This window comes from Alosa sapidissima, chromosome 24 (genome assembly GCF_018492685.1).
Source record: "Alosa sapidissima isolate fAloSap1 chromosome 24, fAloSap1.pri, whole genome shotgun sequence".
NCBI classification, from domain to species: domain Eukaryota; kingdom Metazoa; phylum Chordata; class Actinopteri; order Clupeiformes; family Clupeidae; genus Alosa; species Alosa sapidissima.
In genome coordinates, this window is record NC_055980.1 from 1719787 (window position 1) to 1741538 (window position 21752).

The window sequence follows — 21752 nt, forward strand, 5'->3', positions numbered from 1 at the left end:
ACTCATGGGATGGGATGCCATCCCACAGCAGTGTGTGAACAGGCTGGTGACCAGCATGAGAAGGAGGTGCCAGGCAGTTGTGGCTGTGTGTATGGTTCTGTGGTTGTGTAAGGGGCAGTCGTGGCCTAATGGTTAGGGCTTCGGGGTTGTAACCGGAGGGTTGCCGGTTCGATCCCTGACCAGTAGGAATGGCTGAAGTACCCTTGGCCACTGCTCCGGGTTAGTGTGTGCTTCACCTCACTGTGTGTTCACTGTGTGCTCTGTGTGTTCACTAATTCACGGATGGGATAAATGCAGAGACCAAATTCCTTGTATAAGCAAGTATACTTGGCCGAAAAACCTGATTTACATTTACATATTTACATTCTTCCACACGCTACTGAGGCTCCTGTGAAATTAATAAATTGCCAATATGTTTTGTTTCTTCAAACTTCAATCATCAAATCCACCAAACACCAAACAAGTCAATGGCAGAATAAGCTGTTTGGCAATAGCAGAGAAGATTTGGCAAATTTTTCGTGGGTGCAACCCACATAGCCTACTCAGCTCTTGAAAGGGAACTAAACTAAACTAAACTATTGAATTTCCCCTTTGGGATCTATCTATCTATCTATCTATCTATCTATCTATCTATCTATCTATCTATCTATCTATCTATCTGTCTATCTATCTATCTATCTTTCCAACGGTATAAGATGCATTGCCAAAAAGCATTGTTACTACAGAGAAATAATCTACTAAACACAAATTTTTGTGCTAAGTTTAAATTGTTTACAGAGAGGCAATACCACTGACCTTCACAATAAGGCTATGATTTCTTTATGGATATTTATTTAACACAGCTGGAAATGGCAGCAAGCAACGCCAGGAGAAAACTACACAGGCACAAATAAAGCCAAGGCACAAAAACACAATTGTGTTGTTGAGGTAGATACCACTGAACCAAGGCAAAAGTTGGTCAGTTTTATATACAAACTCAAATCAATCAAAGTATCAACTCAATCAATTAAAATATCAAAGTTAACACTGGCAGTCAATCTCTCCTGTGATTACTCCTACAAAGACCTGAAAGTAGACCCCACTCCAATCAGAGCATTTCATTTCTGGAAATTAATGACATGATTTAACAAAGCCTTCCAATTAGAGATGTACCACACACATGTAAGAAGTGTTGCTATATTTGACCTCATATGGTAAAAAACATTTATTTTAATCCTCTGAATCACTACTGTCATTCAGACCACTGTGCGCTTCCAGTTCTGCATCTCGCTCAATTCCTTGTGAAGCACATGATCCCTCCTCCAGGACAAGAAAACGTCTGAGAAGTGCTTCAACTGCTTCCACATCACTGTTAAAACAAATTGGTGTTTTGGTGAGATATTCTGTTATTATTACCAGTGTAGGTTAAATGTTTTCCTAAATTTACACACAATATTGATCAGAAATGAATGTAGAAAGGTGTTTATGGATGATTGTGTGCGATTTATGAGACCTACGGCATGAAATCTGTTGAAAAGAGCTAATTACGTACAGTATAGCCTGGCGAGCCAGACCCACATTAAAATATAGGGTCTGGGCACTCACCGTTCGCAGTGCTCAGTCCGAGGGGCGGGATAATTAGTTGTCATTCAAATTCCCTCTGCACGCAATAGGACGCAATAGGATATTTGTTTTCAAGTAGCAGGGAATTCAAGCCAAACCGTTGCAACTCCATCAATCATTATGTTAAGCCCACCAAACGACTCTATACACGATTTCAATGTCCTGATTAAGTTTCGATTTCTGGAGCTCACAAGCCAACGGAGAGTTGCTAGACTAGCGCTAGGGGCGCGTCTAGATTTCTAGGCTAAATTACGTAAGCAGTCCTCTTGAAAGTTGTGTCATACGTCATATGTCACGTTGTGTCATACAGGAGTCATCTCTGGCTGTCACTAGCTGTCCCTTGCTAGGCATGTATAGGTTTCATCTAATATCCTTGTTCAGTCATTTTTAAATCAATAAAATGTCTAATTTTGTTCTAGCAACTGAAATGATAAAGTAGCCTAATATTTACATTTATTTTTTTACATTTATTAATTTAGCAGACACTTTTATCCAAAGCAACTTACATATGTCAGTTATATTACAATGGCCATTGTATCCAGGGCAAGGGCACAACAGTGGAAGCTGGGAATTAAACCCACAACTTTTCAGGCTACTGCTTGCTAGGCCAGCTCCTTAGCCACTAAGCTACCACCGCCACTAAATATAATATAAATATAAAGTCCCTGGCAAGATGATAAGTCAGGCAATATACTCATGAGCCCCCACGTTCATGCCCCCAGAGTGTAGCACTGTAGTTGCCTGACAGCTCTAGGTGTTGGCTGCAGCAACTCAAGCTAGGTAGCACAGATTGTTTTCAGGGTTTTTTCCATATGGACAGTACTCGGTGACCTCGAGAAACAGAGATCTATGTTAAAAAAAAAACAAATTGCTGCAATTCTCCTTTAAGTAACCACACAATATTTTCTAGACAAATAAATAATAGATAGAAAAGACAACTCTTTGTACCAAGATGTATCTCGACGACTACTACATTATACCTGCGTGAGCAAAACCAGCGGGTGTTGTCCAACTACGCATACATTGGATGGTAAATCTACTATGATGAATCTGTTGTGGTAAAACTGTGGCTCTGCAGCTCTGCAGTCAGACCATTCTCCTAATAGGCGTGATTGACTGCACTTATGTATTGTCGCCTACACAACTTGTTCCATCTTCAAACACTGAGCATGCAGGTCATTTGTGACTCCAAAGAGATCATTGCAAACGTTTTGGTCAAATATGACTTGGGGTTTGTCTGCAATTACAGGAATTTTAGACACGTATTTCACTCTTGTGCATTGAATATTACTACCACATCCACATAAAGAATTTGCACCTTCAGTAGAATATACAAATTCTGTTTAATTAAGTAAAAAAAGATTTCATTTAATTTCAGCTCTCCTTTTATCTCTCTCATTTGTACCGTATGGAGTAGGAGCTAGACCATCATGACCATTAGAAGTAAATCAACATGCTATGACTACCAACCGTTTTCCTGCCAGCACGGCATTCTGAGTGAGTGGGTAAGAAAACCCTGTCTCCATGTGCAATATGAGAACATATCCTTTCCCCAAGTAGCGGACAGTCTCCTCCCGTACACTCAGATCACGTAGGTGCTGCATGTCCAATACCACTGAATAAAAAGCAAATTGAAATTATGGAGTGTGTCAAATGGCATTGAAGGTTTAATTCACATTGAATACTGTGACAAGAAAACATACCTGTGTTATGGCCCCCACGTGTCACTGTGAGCACCAGCGCATATAGACTGAATGTCTTCAGCTCAATTATGTTGCGGGCCTTATCAAACACAGCTTCCTGTAAACATAATGGACATAGGCTATAATGTAATAACACACATTTAGGATACATTTTGGAAAATGTACACAGTAGAAATATTTGAATGTAAAACCACTGAAACATTTTAGTACACTTGTGTCTTTTCATGATTATTTGCTTCCATGATTGGTTGCTTCCATGACTGGCAGCTTATACTAGTGTCAAACATCAAAGTTCAAATTAATGTATTGAAACGTCTCTAAAAAACACTTAACATCAGTTTTGAACTTAACTAACTTTGATGGCAGTAAGAGGTGATAAAAATAGCACCATAGAGGTCACCAATCACCAATATAGATATTTTAATTCATAATAGCTATAATATATATCTCCCTGTATAAACATCTTCAATGTGGAACTAATTGGTCCCACCCCGACACCGCAACTCTGCCTCATTGCAACAAGACGCTCCCATAAGTCTCTAACTTTCTGTTAACTTCAATTTACATAATGCTAAACAATGGTAAGTTCTAATATTGGAGTAATTCAGTCAAAGTTAATGCAAAACAATGGTCATGTATTTGTTTCTATCATTTTGTACAACAATTTTCTACAATACAAGAAAAAAGTGCAAAGAGTGACATTAAGGGTAGTATAAACTTGTTGTTGTATACATTTGGTATCAATTTTGTTTTGTTTTACTTTAACAATATTTAATTAATGTTGTGGTAGCCAGCTGGTACAGTATGGATGTTGTGTATGTTTAGGTCCCAGAACTCAGCCTAGCAGTCCCCCGGACTCAAACCAGCAAACAGCGCAACCACTTAGCAAAAATGTGGTTGATGCCTGTAGAGGCACACCTGCTACCTAATCTTGGCTTCTAGCGAGTCCATCCTGCTTTCGATCTAGATGCAACCAGACGCAACCACATGTGCCACTGAAACAAAACACGCTTGTGCAGGAGCTGCCCATGTGAAATGTCACACACCAGAGAGATCATCGTCATTTTGATGTCACACTGGTGGGCGCCAAGTCTGCAACGGCGACTGTAAATACCCCTTTAGGAGGGGTTCCAGACATCACTTTCAATTCCAATTTATGTGCTGTTCTAAATTATGCCAGTATTTTGTACACAGTAAACATTCAGTCTACCTCCCACTCCTCCATGTTTTGAAGGGCCACAAATAAACAGCCGGTCACATAAAATGCCTTCCACCACAGGCTATCTGAAAAAGAGAGATTTAAGAGTGACTTTTTAAAAAAGGCTCACTGGACGAAACTTAAAATTTCAGGATCAGGCAATTTTTTCAAGATGTGAACAGCAGTGATCAAAATAAGAATATTCATTGTACAGATTCACCAAGCAGACGACTTGCGGGAGCATCAAATTTCAAAACAATCTCAAATCTCTGGCTAGGTTCCATGTTTCTGTTATTATAACTTGGGTCAACTACTTTTGATCTTTTAGATCTTCAATGCCGATATGCGATAGCACTCACTAGATTTAGCACGTATAGCCTAGTCAATCAAAACACATCCCTGCTGAAAAAAAATGAAAATGCATTATACTGCTTTAATCGCCTGTTCTGAACTGCACCAACTTTCATGTGTATGATTAACCTGACATCCTCTGGGAGTATATGTCAAGTTTCGTGGAATTTCATCCATGGCGGGCTATGAAATAAATTAATTCATGTGTACATTTAGTGACTGTACACCCATCGGCCTGTAGTTGGTGGTGTTGAGTAAAGGGTTGCTGGTAGAGGATGATACGGTCTCACACACACACACGCGCACACACACACACACACACACACACACACACATGCATGCATGCATTCACACACACGCACACATGAACACACACTCACATCCACATCCACATGCACAGACACGCACGCATACACACACACACACATCCACACACACATTCGCACACACACAAACACACACATAAACACACACACGCATCCACACACAGACACATACACACACATGCATGCACACAGGCACACACACACGCATGCACATACAAGCATACACAAAGTTTCAAGAGAGTGGCATGGAGTTAGCCTAGAAATCTAGACGCTCCCTAGTGGCAGTAAATGTAATTTGCAGCCAGGATAGTCTAGCAACTGTCTCACTCGTTGGCTTGCAAAGGGGTAAAAATCAAACTTCGATCAGGCCAATCACATTGTGTGAGTTGGTGGACGGGCTTAACATGACGGCAGAGTTGCAACGGTTCCGAGTGAATTCCCTGCTACTTGAAAGGGAAATGATGAAAACAAAGATGATGGATGCTGCTGCTGGCGAACAGTGCGACTCAAGTTAAAGGGAAACTTGGCAGGATTTCCGCCTCTGCTGGAGAAATTGTGCATTATGCTATTTCAAACTGTGGAAAAAGGTAACGATAAAGCACATGGATTTGTTTACAAGCTAGCAAAACGGTTAGCATAAGTTTGGCAGATAATGTGGATGTTACAAGGTAAGAAACACGATTTAAAACGAGTTTCTTGTTTCTCACTTCTCTTTCCGGGACGGTAGTCGCAATGTTGCAAGGTTGGTTTTCCGCCTGGGGATGCTAGGGGCAGCGGGAAAAGTCACCATTTTCACCTGAACAGGTCATTTAACCATCCAAATGATTTCTAAACGGGTTTATTACGTTAAAATAGTTGCCAAGTTCCCCTTTAAGCTTTTTTTTAGGTTGGCAAAAGTTTGATAGCCAACTAGCTCCGCAGGTAGGAAATGCATGGGACTCATGAGTTGTAGCACTTTCCTATTGCGTGCAGAGGGAATTTGAAAGACAACCGTTTATCTTATCTTAAGCGTTTAGCTTAGAAACCAATTCCATCTTTTTTGTCTTTATTAGGCGTAGCCTACTCGAACTCGCAACTAGCTTTCTCTCTGCCTAGTGCCTACCGGTATACTTCTCACGCGGCCCTTTAGCTGCACTCTGTGGTAGGCTACGCCAGTAGTCCCGCCTCCTCACACACCATGCGACTGACATGAGGGTTCACTCATCGTTACTCTAAAGACCCGAGAGAGAGAGACGAGGAAAACAAACAAGCATGCAAATGGCATTTATCGCGGCCAGAAAAATTATCGAGCTAATTTTAATTATCATGCGATTAATTGATTTATTGAATATCACGACAGGCCTACTGCCAATGGTGAGTTCCCAGACCCTACATCTTGATGTGGGTCTGGCTCGTCAGGCTAGGATGGAGTAGGAGATGGAGACAAATTGACAAGTGTGATTTATTTTCGCGGAACGGATGTACAAGTCTGAGCGGCAGTCTATTTTGTACCGCTATGCGGTACATCTAGTTAACTTTGGGGCCACGCACCAGAAATCTGCATCTGGGGCCAGGCACAGTCTATCCAAGAGTGTGGAAAGATGTATCCATGTTAACTCAAAATTACAAACAAAGAAAATCATGGAACTACCTAAAATCTTAATCACATCTATGAGCTCCGCTCTAAGATCTTTGGTTGAAACCAATACAACTCCTGAAATGGTGTTGTTTATCCCCAGTTGGGATAACATTCCAGACCAATTGCCTACTCACCTGTACTGTAGTATGCAGCAGCAAGTCCAATGGATAACATACCTGAAAAAGACACTAGCTTAATATGACAACCAGCTTCATTTAATAAAAGACTGGGCTAATCTGTTTGACATAGATTTTCCATGCCATTATACTATGGAGTGAGGATTATCTCAAAATGATTTAAATATATATAAAAGGATATATATACATATACATACATTTATAAATATCCAAATACAAAATACAAATATAAAAATGTGACATACAAATAAATAAACAAATTTATATAAATAAACGTGTCTTGATATTGAGATTTGAAAATAAATATGCTTGACTTTGTATGTGGAATCTGCATTTGTGAATCTCCTTTTTGCTTTTATATCGATGACGTAATTTTGAGACATTCCTACTGCACACCAAGATCCACAAATAAATACCACTAGATTTGAACGTGAAGACACCCTCCACTGAACAACCAGCAGATGGCAGTGTTGTGCAAAGGCGTTGTGCAACGACAGCTAGGCTCTGGCTGTACAGTCATTGGTATCCAGTCCTGGCCTCAATCGCAACTACAAGATCAACATGGAAGCGACCGGAGGAGTACCTGGATGGGTAAGTAGTGTTATTTGTTACTTGTGTGTGTTATAGTGGATTTTTTTTCTTCAGAGACATGAGTTTACTTGGTCAGTATACAGACATTAGCAGGTGTTGACTCGACGCCTGCGACTGTTAGCCAGGTATGATAGCAGCTCTATGATCCCAGGGGGATATTCCATCAACCTCGCTAAAGGCCAAACCTGGCTTATTTCGATAAGTCTCGCTAATTTTAGTGAGAATTCCGTTCCATTAATGAGGTTAACGTGAATCCCAGCTTGGTAACTATGGGAATTTATGCCACAGAACTAACCTGCTCCGTAGGTTAACTTTCAAGCTAAATTAAGCTGTGTTGCAAAAAAAAACAATCAGTCGGAAAAAAGTCCAAAAAGATGGTTCCGTCAACCTGTGCTTTCGTCACCTGTAGCCTACAACTTCAAAAAATAGAAGTAGCCTAGGCCTAGAAATGTTTTTTTCCGACAGTGTCACCAAGCATGGATTTACACATTCACTAGCTCCAAATAATGTATGAATATTATGCGATTAAAAATGTTTTAACTTCACATGCTTGTGGTTCTAGGAATCTTGCTACTCTGCGTCACTTACGTTCGGTGGTGGTGTAATTAATAGCTAGCAGCATTAACGTTACCAACCTCCCTGCTTAACTCACCACAACTTTGTAGGTCTTGTCCCTCATGCTGGCCCTTACAAAACCCACAAACTGACTCTCGGACACACAACAGTCAATAATGTGACCCGATTTAAAGTGGCTTTCACCCTTTGGACACTCACTAAAACGTAATATATTTCATACCTGTGTTGCAGCATGTAGGCTAATGTTAGCTGCATTATGTAATGACATACAATGTCGGAAATGCTAATAGCCTGTCGGCCACCTGAAAAGTTTGAGTGTTTAAAGGTGCCATGCGTAATGTCCACCAAAAAATCAATTCATACTCCACATTCCATAAAAGATGGGGGCAGTATACCTCCAGAAAGTGAGTTGGTCTACCCTAGAGTAACAACCGAGACACGTGTATTGCAGTTTGGCTGGCAGTTATGTTGCCCGCATACCGCCTCCCATGGCCGAAACTGGTATTATGACACCTGTCGGGCTGTGGCTAGTAATTTAGCATGCTAATTCAGGTTGATGTCTATGCAGCACTATACCTTGTCATTCTTTTAATGACATCATCACCCTTATTTCTTCTCATTCTTTTGATGCGTGTAACTCATTTTTGGGATATTTTTACCTGAGTTCTTACACATGGCACCTTTAAACTAACATTTACAGTGGTCTATTTGATAGTGTATTTGCCCTGACTAAGTTCGTGTAATGTATAAACCCCAATCCTTGTTGATACAAGTACTAATATTCGTCAAGAAAGTTTTTAATCGCATTAAGATTTTCGCCATAGGCAGTAAAAGACTCCGCCATCTTTGTCAATATTTTTCGCTGGGATTGTGGGATTGTTCAGGATTGTGGATAATGAAGTACTTATCCAAGAGATCGCGAATAAAAGGCATTTATCTCAAAACAAGGTTAGTGCCCCATGAACTCTTGGTGTCTATAGGAGCATATACAATCGCTTAGTACAGCCGTAGCTGGTTTTAAGTCTACCACGTGCAGTTAAGTTTTTATGGCTTATACCGCAATTGTCAATGGAGAAATTGCATTGAATTTTTACATCCGGCATCAGCTGTGGGCGGGACTGTGCAGCTCTATAGAGTGGTGAAGTCCCGCCCCTTCCGTTTGCCTCCATGGGACCTATCTTTCAAAAAAATTTGAACGGCAGTCTATGGCGAAAAAGAAATTATTTTCTGGTCCCGGTTGACTTGTGCCTTGAATTACCCATATGATGTTTGTCAATTTTAAAGACAAATTTTCATGTAAAGACATTTGCAGTTTGTTTCGTAACTATTGAATTACAACATTGTGAAAGATTGTAATTCCAACGACTACAAACCCATCAGTCGCGCTAGTGACGTTAGTGTGGCTGTGAATGAGCTATCTTAACACCCCCAATTATCACCACTTTTGTTCAGAAATTCTAAAACAACGATGTATTTTAACACTTCAAAATAACATTTGCTAAATTAACCATACATTTTTCAGTAGCCATAGGTGTGTAGATTTGAACAAAATCTGGTTTGGTTCTTAACGGGAGCATTTACTGCCTGAAATATCCGATTTTGTTTACCACGCTAGGAGTTATAGTGCTGGCCTGATGGGTCGCCTATTTACACCGTTTCAACGGCACATGAACGGTTAGACCGAGAATTCTCGTCATGAAATTAAAATTCCACTGGAGCTCCAAGCGGTTGTGTACACGCAGCCTTACAACACTGTTTACAGCTCTTTGAGTCACTGTAAAATGTAATTTTTGGTACATAGCTAATTTAGATACACCTATATGGTGTGTACCGATAGATTGTACAAGCATACCAGCTACAGGTCTTAATTGGGCTTTCCTTGCCGAAGAAAATACCATGAGTCAGAGGATTAAACACATCAGGTAAGTTGTATTCGTCCATAGACTGTACATTACATACTGTTAAGTGACATAGCAGGCAGCAAGATGCAACCGTTAACTAGCATAACAGCTCTTATCGTTTCATTACGTTGGTGACGTACATCGTTCGAGACGAGACATGTAATCCATTGAGTGGATTCGCACAAAACCAACATAACTTTTGAAGTCTATCGAACAACAGTACTTTCTTGACGTGAAAATGTATCTTTTAAATTCACACACATCATATGTAAAATTTGTGGCACAATTCAAACTGGACCAAAAAATAATTGTTATCTCTCCATTAACTCCCGTTCATAATTTTTTGAAAGATAGGTCCCATGGACCGGAAGTAGAAGGGGCGGGACTTCACCACTCTATATAATACCTCCATGGCGAGGCCCCCCCATCCCCCCCCCCCCCCAGGTCCCTACTAACCCTGCTAACATCTGTACTGACCAAGTAAACTCATGTCTCTCTGAAGAAAAAATCTACTATAACACACACAAGTAACAAATAACACTACTTACCCATCCAGGTAATCCACCGGTCGCTTCCATGTTGATCTTGTAGTTGCGATTTAGGCCAGAACCGGATACTGTACAGCCAGAGCCTCAGCTGTCGTTGCACAACGCCTTGGCACAACACTGCCATCTGCTGGTTGTTCAGTGGAGGGTGTCTTCGCATTCAAATCTAGTGGTATTTATTTGTGGATCTTGGTGTGCAGTAGGAATGTCTCAAAATTACATCATCGACATAAAAGCAAAAAGGAAATTCACAAATGCAGATTCCACATACAAAGTCAAGCATATTTATTTTCAAATCTCGGAAATATATTTACAAAGACACGTTTATTTATATAAATGTGTTTATTTATTTGTATGTCACATTTTTATATTTGTATTTTGTACTTGGATATTTATCAATGTATGTATATGTATATATATATATATCCTTTTATATATATTTAATTCATTTTGAGACAATCCTCACTCCATATTATACAGGCTTTAAATGATGGCGAGGCCTTTTGCCGATTGGCTACCATCTTAAAAGTGTCAACATACCAACAAGTAATGACCACGCGCGAATCCCAGGCGACCTCTTCAGATGTAGCAGGTCCGCCGTGTGTGTTTGTACAAGCATATACATCTAATTTAATAAACATAGTTAGATCGTTGGTTAGTCTGAGAGCTTTAAACACGTGTGAAGTAGGCTAGCCGACGTGAAATCTACTGTAGGCTATACAACGTAGGCATAGGCTATAGCGTTATTATTTTACTGTATTATCAAGCAAAAATCTGGGTTATTACTAGCAATTGATATGGGCTACGACATAGCCTAAGCCATACAACCCGCGTAGGTTGTAGTCTTACCTTGTTAAATATAGTCCAAGGCTACACAAACCAAAAATCCTGCGAGGGAACGAGAACTGGAACAAGCTTTGACTTCCTCATTTTCACTTAAGGTGGATTGACTGTCGCGCACGCCTACGTGTTTGGAGAGAGATATTGCGCACTCTATAGGCAGCATGGGCAGTATTTTAAGTAGATGTGTTTGAAATATGTACTTATATGTAGCGTATTTTGACATTTGTATTTTGCAGGATTGGAAAAAATCAAATGTAGGCTACTTTTTAACAAAATATTAAAAATGTTTCTTGTCTCTTGGGGGTACGTTTTCAATAATCTGCCTTGTAGTTTCTTTTAAAAGTTGGTATAGCCTACCATTATTATTGTGGGTATTTTTGTATTTTCAAATGACTAATTAGCCTACTTGTATTTTAATGAAATACGATTTTCACATCATTACTTTAGTTTTCTCATCAGTAACCTAGTGTATTTTATTTTATTACATTTCATGAGCCAGTATTTGTAGTTTGTAACACAATAGTTTTTCGTGTATTTGTGCCCACCTCTGTCTAGAAGCAAGTTGAATACAGAATGTTTTTGTCTTGTATCTGTGTTTCCTAACCATTGAGGTAGTGGGTCTGGGGCTTAATTGGATTCAAACTGTCAGGACCTAAATTTACCGATACTAATGCACGCTACATTTTACAAAATTTGTCTGGGGGTGATAGTAGCCTAAATAAACCAATAGAGACCTATGGTTAATGCCCATTTTTACAAATATGTCCTGGGGCCTATACTACGAAGCGGGGTTACTGGCTTATCTGGGTAACTTCGAGAGTAACTTGATCACGTGTGGCGTAACTTCCCGATTAACCCGTACTACGAAAGGTGGATACGTTAGACCGGCACATCCGGGAACTTGACTCGTGACAAACGTTCCCGCCCCTTTCGGGGGGAAAACAAACAACCCCTCTCATTAACTCCAACGCAAATTAGGGTCAATAAACGTAATTCGTACAGAAATCGCAGGAATAAATAATAACAAAAAATACCACAAATCAATATGACCACTCAATACATAACCACTTTGCCGGTCGTTGACCGTGAAAGATACCTACAAAAGCTTAATTCAATTAATATAAAAACACGTCTCTTCAGTATCCCAAGTAGCCTACGAAGTGGTGCAACAACCCCACTCAGTGACCAGAAGTGTCATACGGTCTTCTCTTCTTATGGCTTGTAGCCATAATTTTCTTCTGTCAGGATTTTTTTTGAGGACATGGTAGGCAAAAGAAACTCAGGGAGGGGTTCTTAGCTGTGTGGTTGGTACATGTCTACCGGTTCACTCTGGCTTGTTCTGAGGGAATGTTTTCCCCTCAAAAGGGGCATGGCGCAAACAACCTGCTCTGTGTGACGCGAGTCCGGTTGTAAGTATAGGTTTTAACCAAAGATTCTAGAACAGAGCTCTGTTCTAGAATCTTTGGTTTTAACCAAGGTATGCTGCCATGGCAATTTACGCTGCATCTCAAACCTGCTCCGAACAGGTTATGTTCTTGGTTAACCCGAGATTTCCGTTAACCACACCCTTTATAAGTACCACCCTCCACTATAAAACTGGCATATTTTATGGCATTGTGTTATGTAAGGTCGTTGCAAAATCTAGAGAAATGTGTGAGGTGGTCAGCGGGGGACAATTGAGACACACATTGGATTGTGTTGGGCTACTTGAACATTCCATTTGTAAGCTACTGTTCGCTATCTGTTCCTGTGTCACATTTTGTTCATGATGTATTCCTTTTAACCAACTCTTTTAAATGAAATGAATGAATTTGAACTACAAACACTTTGCAATTGCTATGTTTTTATTTATTCAACTTTCTTACTAACGGTTAGTTAACTATACATCATTAAAGATGGGTGTCTCAACTGTACCAGGTAGGTGTCTCAACTGTACTCTATAGGGTACAGTTGAGACACAGTCAAGACAAAAAATGCACCTTATGTTTATGAGCTAATTGTGGAAAATATAAACTACTTATGGGTATTATTGATTGATAATATTTTAGTCTACAAGCTAAGGAAATGGCATGTGGAATATTGTGTGGAAAATCACTTATTTTCAGTATCTATTTTTTGTTTGATTTTGTGTGGGCAAAAAGTGTCTCAACTGTCTACCCCAGAATGTTTTTGTCTCGTATCTGTGTTTCCTAACCATTGAGGTAGTGGGTCTGGGGCTTAACTGGATTCAAACTGTAAGGACCTAAATTTACTGATACTAATGCACGCTACATTTTACAAAATTTGTCTGGGGGTGATAGTAGCCTAAATAAACCAATAGAGACCTATGGTTAATGCCCATTTTTACAAATATGTCCTGATGTCTGCGAGCCTGGCCACGCTTACCTAGAATCTCTGTTTGTTTTCATTTCACTGAGGTAGTAATCTGGCACACGACAATACACATTCTCTTTCAGTCGAGTTCCCTGGATGTTAACCAATGGGAAGTCCACCTTTGGTGATGTCATTGACCTGTACCAGTATCCAATCACGTGTCTTTCATGAGGGGTTTTTTGCATTCCTTAGTCTAAGGCCATGTCTGCAAAATATCCTTCCTCTTTCCATTCTTCGGCATCGAGTACCTCGACCAGCAAAGAAAGGTACTCCGATCCTGCTGCAAAGATATCACGCTCAATATCACTGGACATTCATCACCCAGGCCTTGCAGCATATCCTTCATAAAAAAAATGCGGCATTAATATTCTGAAGATTGTCATGTGTCACATGTTTGGGCTTGGGTTTGAACATGCTGAAGCGGCGCTCTGCACGCTGACCTTCTGCAGTCACTGCACTGCCATGGACCCCCGAACACCACTACTTAACAGCAGTTTGAGTCAACACTGGCAATTCAGCACTCCTCGGCTCATAGCCTTCACCACCACGACGGGCTTGCTCTCAGCTCTCCTCGGCTCGTAGCCTTCACCACCAAGGCGGGCTTGCTCTCCTGTGTGTGCTGCTGCTCGTAGCCAGGTATCCTCTTCTCCATCCAAAGCGTTGAGACGGGAACCCTCCTTCCTGACCCATCCGATCTGGGTGACACTGTGTCCATCCTTGCCTCTGACGATGAGCAGGAAACGACTATCGTCTCCCTATCTCATTTAATTTATTTATTTATAAGGACAACACATATTAATTGACATTTCTGTAAATATGTCAGTGTTAGCCAGCCGGCTAATTGACTTGGTCAGTAGTTCTTAAATGCCAAGTTAGTAGTAAAATTTAAAACACAAAAACACAACAAAATACAAAACAAAGAAAACAAAAACAAGACAGCTCAAGCTGAAGAGGCAGTCAGTCAGCGCACGGATGAACCGGTGGGGTATACTACTACGAAGCACAGACATATCTAGGCTATGTAGACATAGCGAGGCTTGACAAAGCCTTGACTCAGGGGTATATGCCTACGTTAAGTGATACTACGATAGCAGTTATGTGATAAATTTGTCAAACTAGGCTTTCAGCTCAGATCTGTGCGCGTTCTCGGTGTTGGGATGACGTTGGCCAATCGTGAAACGTGGAGACGCACATGCAAGACCGCCTCTATTTAAAAACAATTACTTCCGCATTCATGAGCGATAGCTTAATCTACACTGCGGTCATTTTTTGGTGTCTAACCTATAACATCAAATAAATCAATTGTCATCAGTTGTTGTATGGTATGCACGTCCATAGTGGGATTTTTGCACGCACCGCCCTATTAAAGCGCATTTGAGATCCAAAATGTTAGTAGAGGCGGAGCGCTCCACCTGTAAGATATATGACAGAATCCTACACGTGAGATAACTTCGTTTTTAAGACAATTGATTGGTCAGCGGGCGGTAGATTACACGATATGAGCTATAACTTAGCACATAACCTCCTCCCGACTAGGCCTGTCAAACTCGATTCCTTTTAAGGATCCGGGTTATTCTGAGTCACTCGCTAAACTGATCCGGGTTGAACGAGTCACTTGAGTCACTTGAGTCAGTATTGCTAAATCGCAAAGAAATTCAGTCCTACGTTCAAGCAGTGCCGTGGGGTGCTTCATTTCGTTAAGTGCCTTCTCATGTTGGATGTGGATCCTCCATGATTTGAAACCAGGTTTTTGCAGCACTTGCATTTAGCCTTTAGAGTTTTGCTCTCCTGGTCAAAGTGCATCCACACATTGTTCATCTTTTTGGTGCTCATGTTCAGAAACTTTGATCTTATTGACAGAGAGGGTAGCCTATATTATAATAATTACTTATTTGTTGTTGTTTTGTTAACAATAGAAAAGTTTGCCTAGGTCTAATGCTACTCTGCTACAATGTTTATTACCACTACTACTAATAGTAGGCTACTAGGAATCTATTCTAATAAGTATTATAGGCTGCTAATACTAGGCAACTAATATTACTATTAATCATGGCTATACTGTTAGGTAGCCTAATATAATATAATATAATATAATATAATATAATATAATATAAAATAGCCTAATATAATAGCATCAAAACCTCCACCCACTCACGGGAAAGAAAGCAGTTTGAGCCAGACTGTTTATTTATTGTCTTAACCTAGCCTAAGCAATTGACTTTCAATGTAGACATAGATACAGGAACATAGAAATGCCCTGCAGTGAATAAATTATTATTATTGTTATTATTATTATTATTATTACTACTACTACTGCTACTATTCTCATTAGGCCTATTATTATTATCACCTTGACACGAGTAGAAACTAGGCTACTCGCTCGTCTACAGATCCACTCATGTAGCCGGCTGATTCGACTGACTCGCACTCATAACAACGTAACGTAACCGGTCCGCCCGGCTGATCCAAATGACCCAGGTAGGCTAGCCTACTCAAGCAACTCCATACAGAGCTTGCAATGTTTCGGACTGTCTTCGCGACCTAATTGCATTTTAAAGTAGGCTATGCGTGCAGAATATATGTTATTTCAGAAGTGAACGCATGGCTTTTGTTGTGGATTTTCTTTTAACCTTGACGAGGAGTTACTCGCTCCTCTAAAGATCCACTCATGACAACGTAGCCGGCTGATTCGCACTCATAACAACAACGTAACCGGCCCGCCTGGCTGATCCGACTGACCCAAGTAGGCTAGCCTACTCTCCATACAAAGCTTGCAATGTTTCGGACTGTCTTCGCGACCTAATTGCATTTTAAAGTAGGCTATGCGTGCAGAACATATGTTATTTCAGAAGTGAAAGCATGGCTTTTGTTGTGGATTTGCTTTTCACCTTGACGAGGAGTTACTCGCCCCTCTAAAGATCCACTCATGACAACGTAGCCGGCTAATTCGGCTGACTCGCACTCATAACAAGATAACGTAACCGGCCCGCCGGGGTGATCCGACTGACTCAGGTAGCCTACTCAAGCAACTCCATACAGAGCTTGCAATGTTTCGGACTGTCTTTGCGACCTAATTGCATTTTATAGTAGGCTATGCGTGCAGAACATATGTTATTTCAGAAGTGAAAGCATGGCTTTTGTTGTGGATTTGTTTTTCACCTTGACGAGGAGTTAGGCTACTCGCTGCTCTAAAGATCCACTCATGACAACGTAGCCGGCTGATTCGGCTGACTCGCACTCATACCAACGTAACCGACCGCCCGGCTGATTCAACTGACCCAGGTAGATACTCAAGCAGCTCCATGAGCGTGCAGTTCGGACTGTCTGCACGACCTAATTACAGTGCATGAAAATGCACTGTACTGTTATTCCAAGGCTTTTTACAGTGCATGAAAATGCACTGTACTGTTCTTCCAAGGCATTTTATTACAGTGCATGAAAATGCACTGTACTGTTCTTCCTAGGCTTCTTCTTATTCTTCTTCTTCTAACGCGTTTAATGCAGCTTCAACCGTTTAACGTAGAAACTTCATTCAAACTATGTTACGTAGGTCTTACTTAGGACATGGGTGCTATGTATTTTTCAGCTTTGTAACTTTTATACTTTTTAAACTATTAATTAAAAACTGTTCAAAATTTCCCCATAGACTTAACATGGGCTGATGACATCACAATAGAGCCGTTAAGCAATTAGAATCCTATGGCAGGTGTTCGGGCCACCTGGATCAACTGCCATTCTCAGGCTTTAAGCATACAAACTGGCCCTATTAAGACTACACATCCTGTTCAACAGCTTCCTCTGCCAAAAACTGTTTCAAAATAAAAGTCCTCACTACAATATTTCACTGTTAAACAATTTAACCCTTTAAACTACTGAACTTTTTAACTGTTCAGCCATTGTAACTGTTACTTGTCATCAACTATGACTCCTACCCACTGTAGCTAGTTAGCTAAGTTAGCTAAGTAACATGGTTAGCATAGTTAGCATGCTTAGCATGCTAGTTAGCATTTTTAGCAAAACTGCTTAAAATGATTAGCTAAGTTAGCTAAGTCACATGGCTAACATAGTTAGCATGCTAGCATGTTAGCATGCTAATTAGCATTTTTAACAAAACTGCTTAAAATGATTAGCTAAGTTAGCTAAGTCACATGGTTAGCATAGTTAGCATGCTTACATGTTAGCATGCTAGTTAGCATTTTTAACAAAACTGCTAAAAATGATTAGCTAAGTTAGCTAAGTCACATGGTTAGCATAGTTAGCATGCTAGCATGTTAGCATGCTAGTTAGCATTTTAAGCAAAACTGCTTAAAATGATTAGCTAAGTTAGCTAAGTAACATGGTTAGCATAGTTAGCATGTTAGCATGCTAGTTAGCATTTTTAGCAAAACTGCTTAAAATGATTAGCTAAGTTAGCTAAGTCACATGGTTAGCATGCTAGTTAGCATTTTTAGCAAAACTGCTTAAAATGATGAGCTAAGTCAGCTAAGTAACATGGTTAACATACTTAGCATTTTAACATTGTTAGCATGCTAGTTAGCATAGTAACTTGGTTAACATTATTATCTTTGTTAACATAGTTAGCATAACTGCTAGCAAACATTAGAGCCATTCCAAGTGTCAGTTATCGTCAACTATCTACCTAAATAATTTAACCATTTAAAGTATCCACTTATTTAACCGTTCAATCATTCCACCTATATTAAACCTTATCTACCAAGTAAATCATTTACCTATATAAACTATCCACCTATTTAACTGTTCAGTCATTCCAACTATATTAAACCTCATCTACCTAGCAACCAATATAGTTTGGTTTTACTCTGTATGATATTTGACATCATATTGTTTGCATTTTCATGCACTGTATTTCCTTCAGGAAATGCTTTTCTAGTTATTATTCTTCTTCTAACGCACTTAATGCAGCTTCAACCGTTTAACGTAGAAACTTCATTCAAACTATGTTACGTAGGTCTTACTTAGGACATGGGTGCTATGTATTTTTCATCTTTGTAACTTTTATACTTTTTAAACTATTAATTAAAAACTAATCAAAATTTCCCCATAGACTTAACATGGGCTGATGACATCACAATAGAGCCGTTAAGCAATTAGAATCCTATGGCAGGTGTTCCGGCCACCTGCATCAACTGCCAGTCTCAGGCTTTAAGCATACAAACTGGCCCTATTAAGACTACACACCCTATTCAACTGCTTCCTCTGCCAAAAACTGTTTCAAAATAAAAGTCCTCACTACAATATTTCACTGTTAAACAATTTAACCCTTTAAACTACTGAACTTTTTAACTGTTCAGCCATTGTAACTGTTACTTGTCATCAACTATGACTCCTACCCACTGTAGCTAGTTAGCTAAGTTAGCTAAGTAACATGGTTAGCATAGTTAGCATGCTAGCATGTTAGCATGCTAGTTAGCATTTTTAGCAAAACTGCTAAAAACGATTAGCTAAGTCAGCTAAGTAATGTGGTTAGCATAGTTAGCATGCTAGCATGTTAGCATGTTAGTTAGCATTTTTAGCAAAACTGCTAAAAATGATTAGCTAAGTCAGCTAAGTAACGTGGTTAGCATAGTTAGCATGCTAGTTAGCATTTTTAGCAAAACTGCTAAAAACGATTAGCTAAGTCAGCTAAGTAACATGGTTAGCATAGTTAGCATGCCAAGATGTTAGCATAGTTAGCATAGCATGCTAAGATGTTAGCATGCTAGTTAGCATAGTAACTTTGTTAACATTATTATCTTTGTTAACATAGTTAGCATAACTGCTAGCAAACATTAGAGCCATTCCAACTGTCAGTTATCGTCAACTATCTACCTAAATAATTTAACCATTTAAACTATCCACTTATTCAACTGTTCAGTCATTCCAACTATATTAAACCTCATCTACCTAGCAACCAATATAGTTTGTTTTTACTCTGTATGATATTTTACATCATATTTTTGCATTTTCATGCACTGTATTTCCTTCAGGAAATGCTTTTCTAGTTACAGTGCATGAAAATGCACTGTACTGTTCTTCCTAGGCTTCTTCTTATTACAGTGCATGAAAATGTACTGTACTGTTCTTCCTAGGCTTCTTCTTATTCTTCTTCTTCTTCTAACGCATTTAATGCAGCTTCAACCGTTTAACGTAGAAACTTCATTCAAACTATGTTACGTAGGTCTTACTTAGGACATGGGTGCTATGTATTTTTCAACTTTGTAACTTTTATACTTTTTAAACTATTAATTAAAAACTAATCAAAATTTCCCCATTGACTTAACATTATGATTATGACATCACAATACGGCCGTTAAGCAATTAGAATCCTATGGCAGGTGTTCGGGCCACCTGGACCAACTGCCAGTCTCAGGCTTTAAGCATACAAACTGGCCCTATTAAGACTACACATCCTGTTCAACTGCTTCCTCTGCCAAAAACTGTTTCAAAATAAAAGTCCTCACTACAATATTTCACTGTTAAACAATTCAACCCTTTAAACTACTGAACTTTTTAACTGTTCAGCCATTGTAACTGTTACTTGTCATCAACTATGACTCCTACCCACTGTAGCTAGTTAGCTAAGTTAGCTAAGTAACATGGTTAGCATAGTTAGCATGCTAGCATGTTAGCATGCTAGTTAGCATTTTTAGCAAAACTGCTTAAAATGATTAGCTAAGTTAGCTAAGTCACATGGTTAGCATAGTTAGCATGCTAGCATGTTAGCATGCTAGTTAGCATTTTTAACAAAACTGCTTAAAATGATTAGCTAAGTTAGCTAAGTCACATGGTTAGCATAGTTAGCATGCTAGCATGTTAGCATGCTAGTTAGCATTTTTAGCAAAACTGCTAAAAATGATTAGCTAAGTTAGCTAAGTCACATGGTTAGCATAGTTAGCATGCTAGCATGTTAGCATGCTAGTTAGCATTTATAGCAAAACTGCTTAAAATGATTAGCTAAGTTAGCTAAGTCACATGGTTAGCATGCTAGCATGTTAGTTAGCATTTTTAGCAAAACTGCTTAAAATGATGAGCTAAGTCAGCTAAGTAACATGGTTAACATTGTTAGCATGTTAGTTAGCATAGTTAGCATAACTGCTAAAAATGATTAACTAAGTTAGCTAAGTCACATGGTTAGCATACTTAGCATTTTAACATTGTTAGCATGCTAGTTAGCATAGTAACTTGGTTAGCATTATTATCTTTGTTAATATAGTTAGCATAACTACTAGCAAACATTAGAGCCATTCCAAGTGTCAGTTATCGTCAACTATCTACCTAAATAATTTAACCATTTAAACTATCCACTTATTTAACTGTTCAGTCATTCCAACTATATTAAACCTCATCTACCTAGCAACCAATATAGTTTGTTTTTACTCTGTATGATATTTTACATCATATTTTTGCATTTTCATGCACTGTATTTCCTTCAGGAAATGCTTTTCTAGTTACAGTGCATGAAAATGCACTGTACTGTTCTTCCTAAGCTTCTTCTTATTACAGTGCATGAAAATGCACTGTACTGTTCTTCCTAGGCTTCTTCTTATTCTTCTTCTTCTAACGCGTTTAATGCAGCTTCAACCGTTTAACGTAGAAACTTCATTCAAACTATGTTACGTAGGTCTTACTTAGGACATGGGTGCTATGTATTTTTCAGCTTTGTAACTTTTATACTTTTTAAACTATTAATTAAAAACTGTTCAAAATTTCCCCATAGACTTAACATGGGCTGATGACATCACAATAGAGCCGTTAAGCAATTAGAATCCTATGGCAGGTGTTCGGGCCACCTGGACCAACTGCCAGTCTCAGGCTTTAAGCATACAAACTGGCCCTATTAAGACTACACATCCTGTTCAACTGCTTCCTCTGCCAAAAACTGTTTCAAAATAAAAGTCCTCACTATAATATTTTACTGTTAAACAATTTAACCCTTTAAACTACTGAACTTTTTAACTGTTCAGCCATTGTAACTGTTACTTGTCATT

General features: G+C 39.3%; 1 protein-coding gene across 1 annotated transcript; it reads right to left on the reverse strand.

Annotated features, from left to right (window-relative positions):
* Positions 1–809: 809 nt before the first annotated feature.
* On the reverse strand, positions 810–11529 carry LOC121700434 (cytochrome b-245 chaperone 1 homolog). Its single transcript, XM_042083373.1, has 7 exons — positions 11398–11529; positions 11089–11173; positions 6933–6974; positions 4516–4589; positions 3306–3402; positions 3073–3217; positions 810–1348 (listed from the first exon to the last, which is right to left on the reverse strand). Exons 2-7 carry the CDS (start codon positions 11171–11173, stop codon positions 1210–1212), a joined length of 582 nt encoding a protein of 193 aa, XP_041939307.1. The 5' UTR covers positions 11398–11529; the 3' UTR covers positions 810–1209.
* Positions 11530–21752: the final 10223 nt, after the last annotated feature.

Bases quoted from the DNA above. Each gene is read 5' to 3' on its own strand.
- LOC121700434 (XM_042083373.1), bottom strand. From the start codon at position 11,173: ATGTATATGCTTGTACAAACACACACGGCGGACCTGCTACATCTGAAG. The intron at 3,403-4,515 runs GTAGACTGAATG...TTATGTTTACAG, and splicing joins AAAACATGGAGGAGTGGGAG to GAAGCTGTGTTTGATAAGGC. The intron at 1,349-3,072 runs GTTGGTAGTCAT...TTGTTTTAACAG, and splicing joins GCCGTGCTGGCAGGAAAACG to TGATGTGGAAGCAGTTGAAG.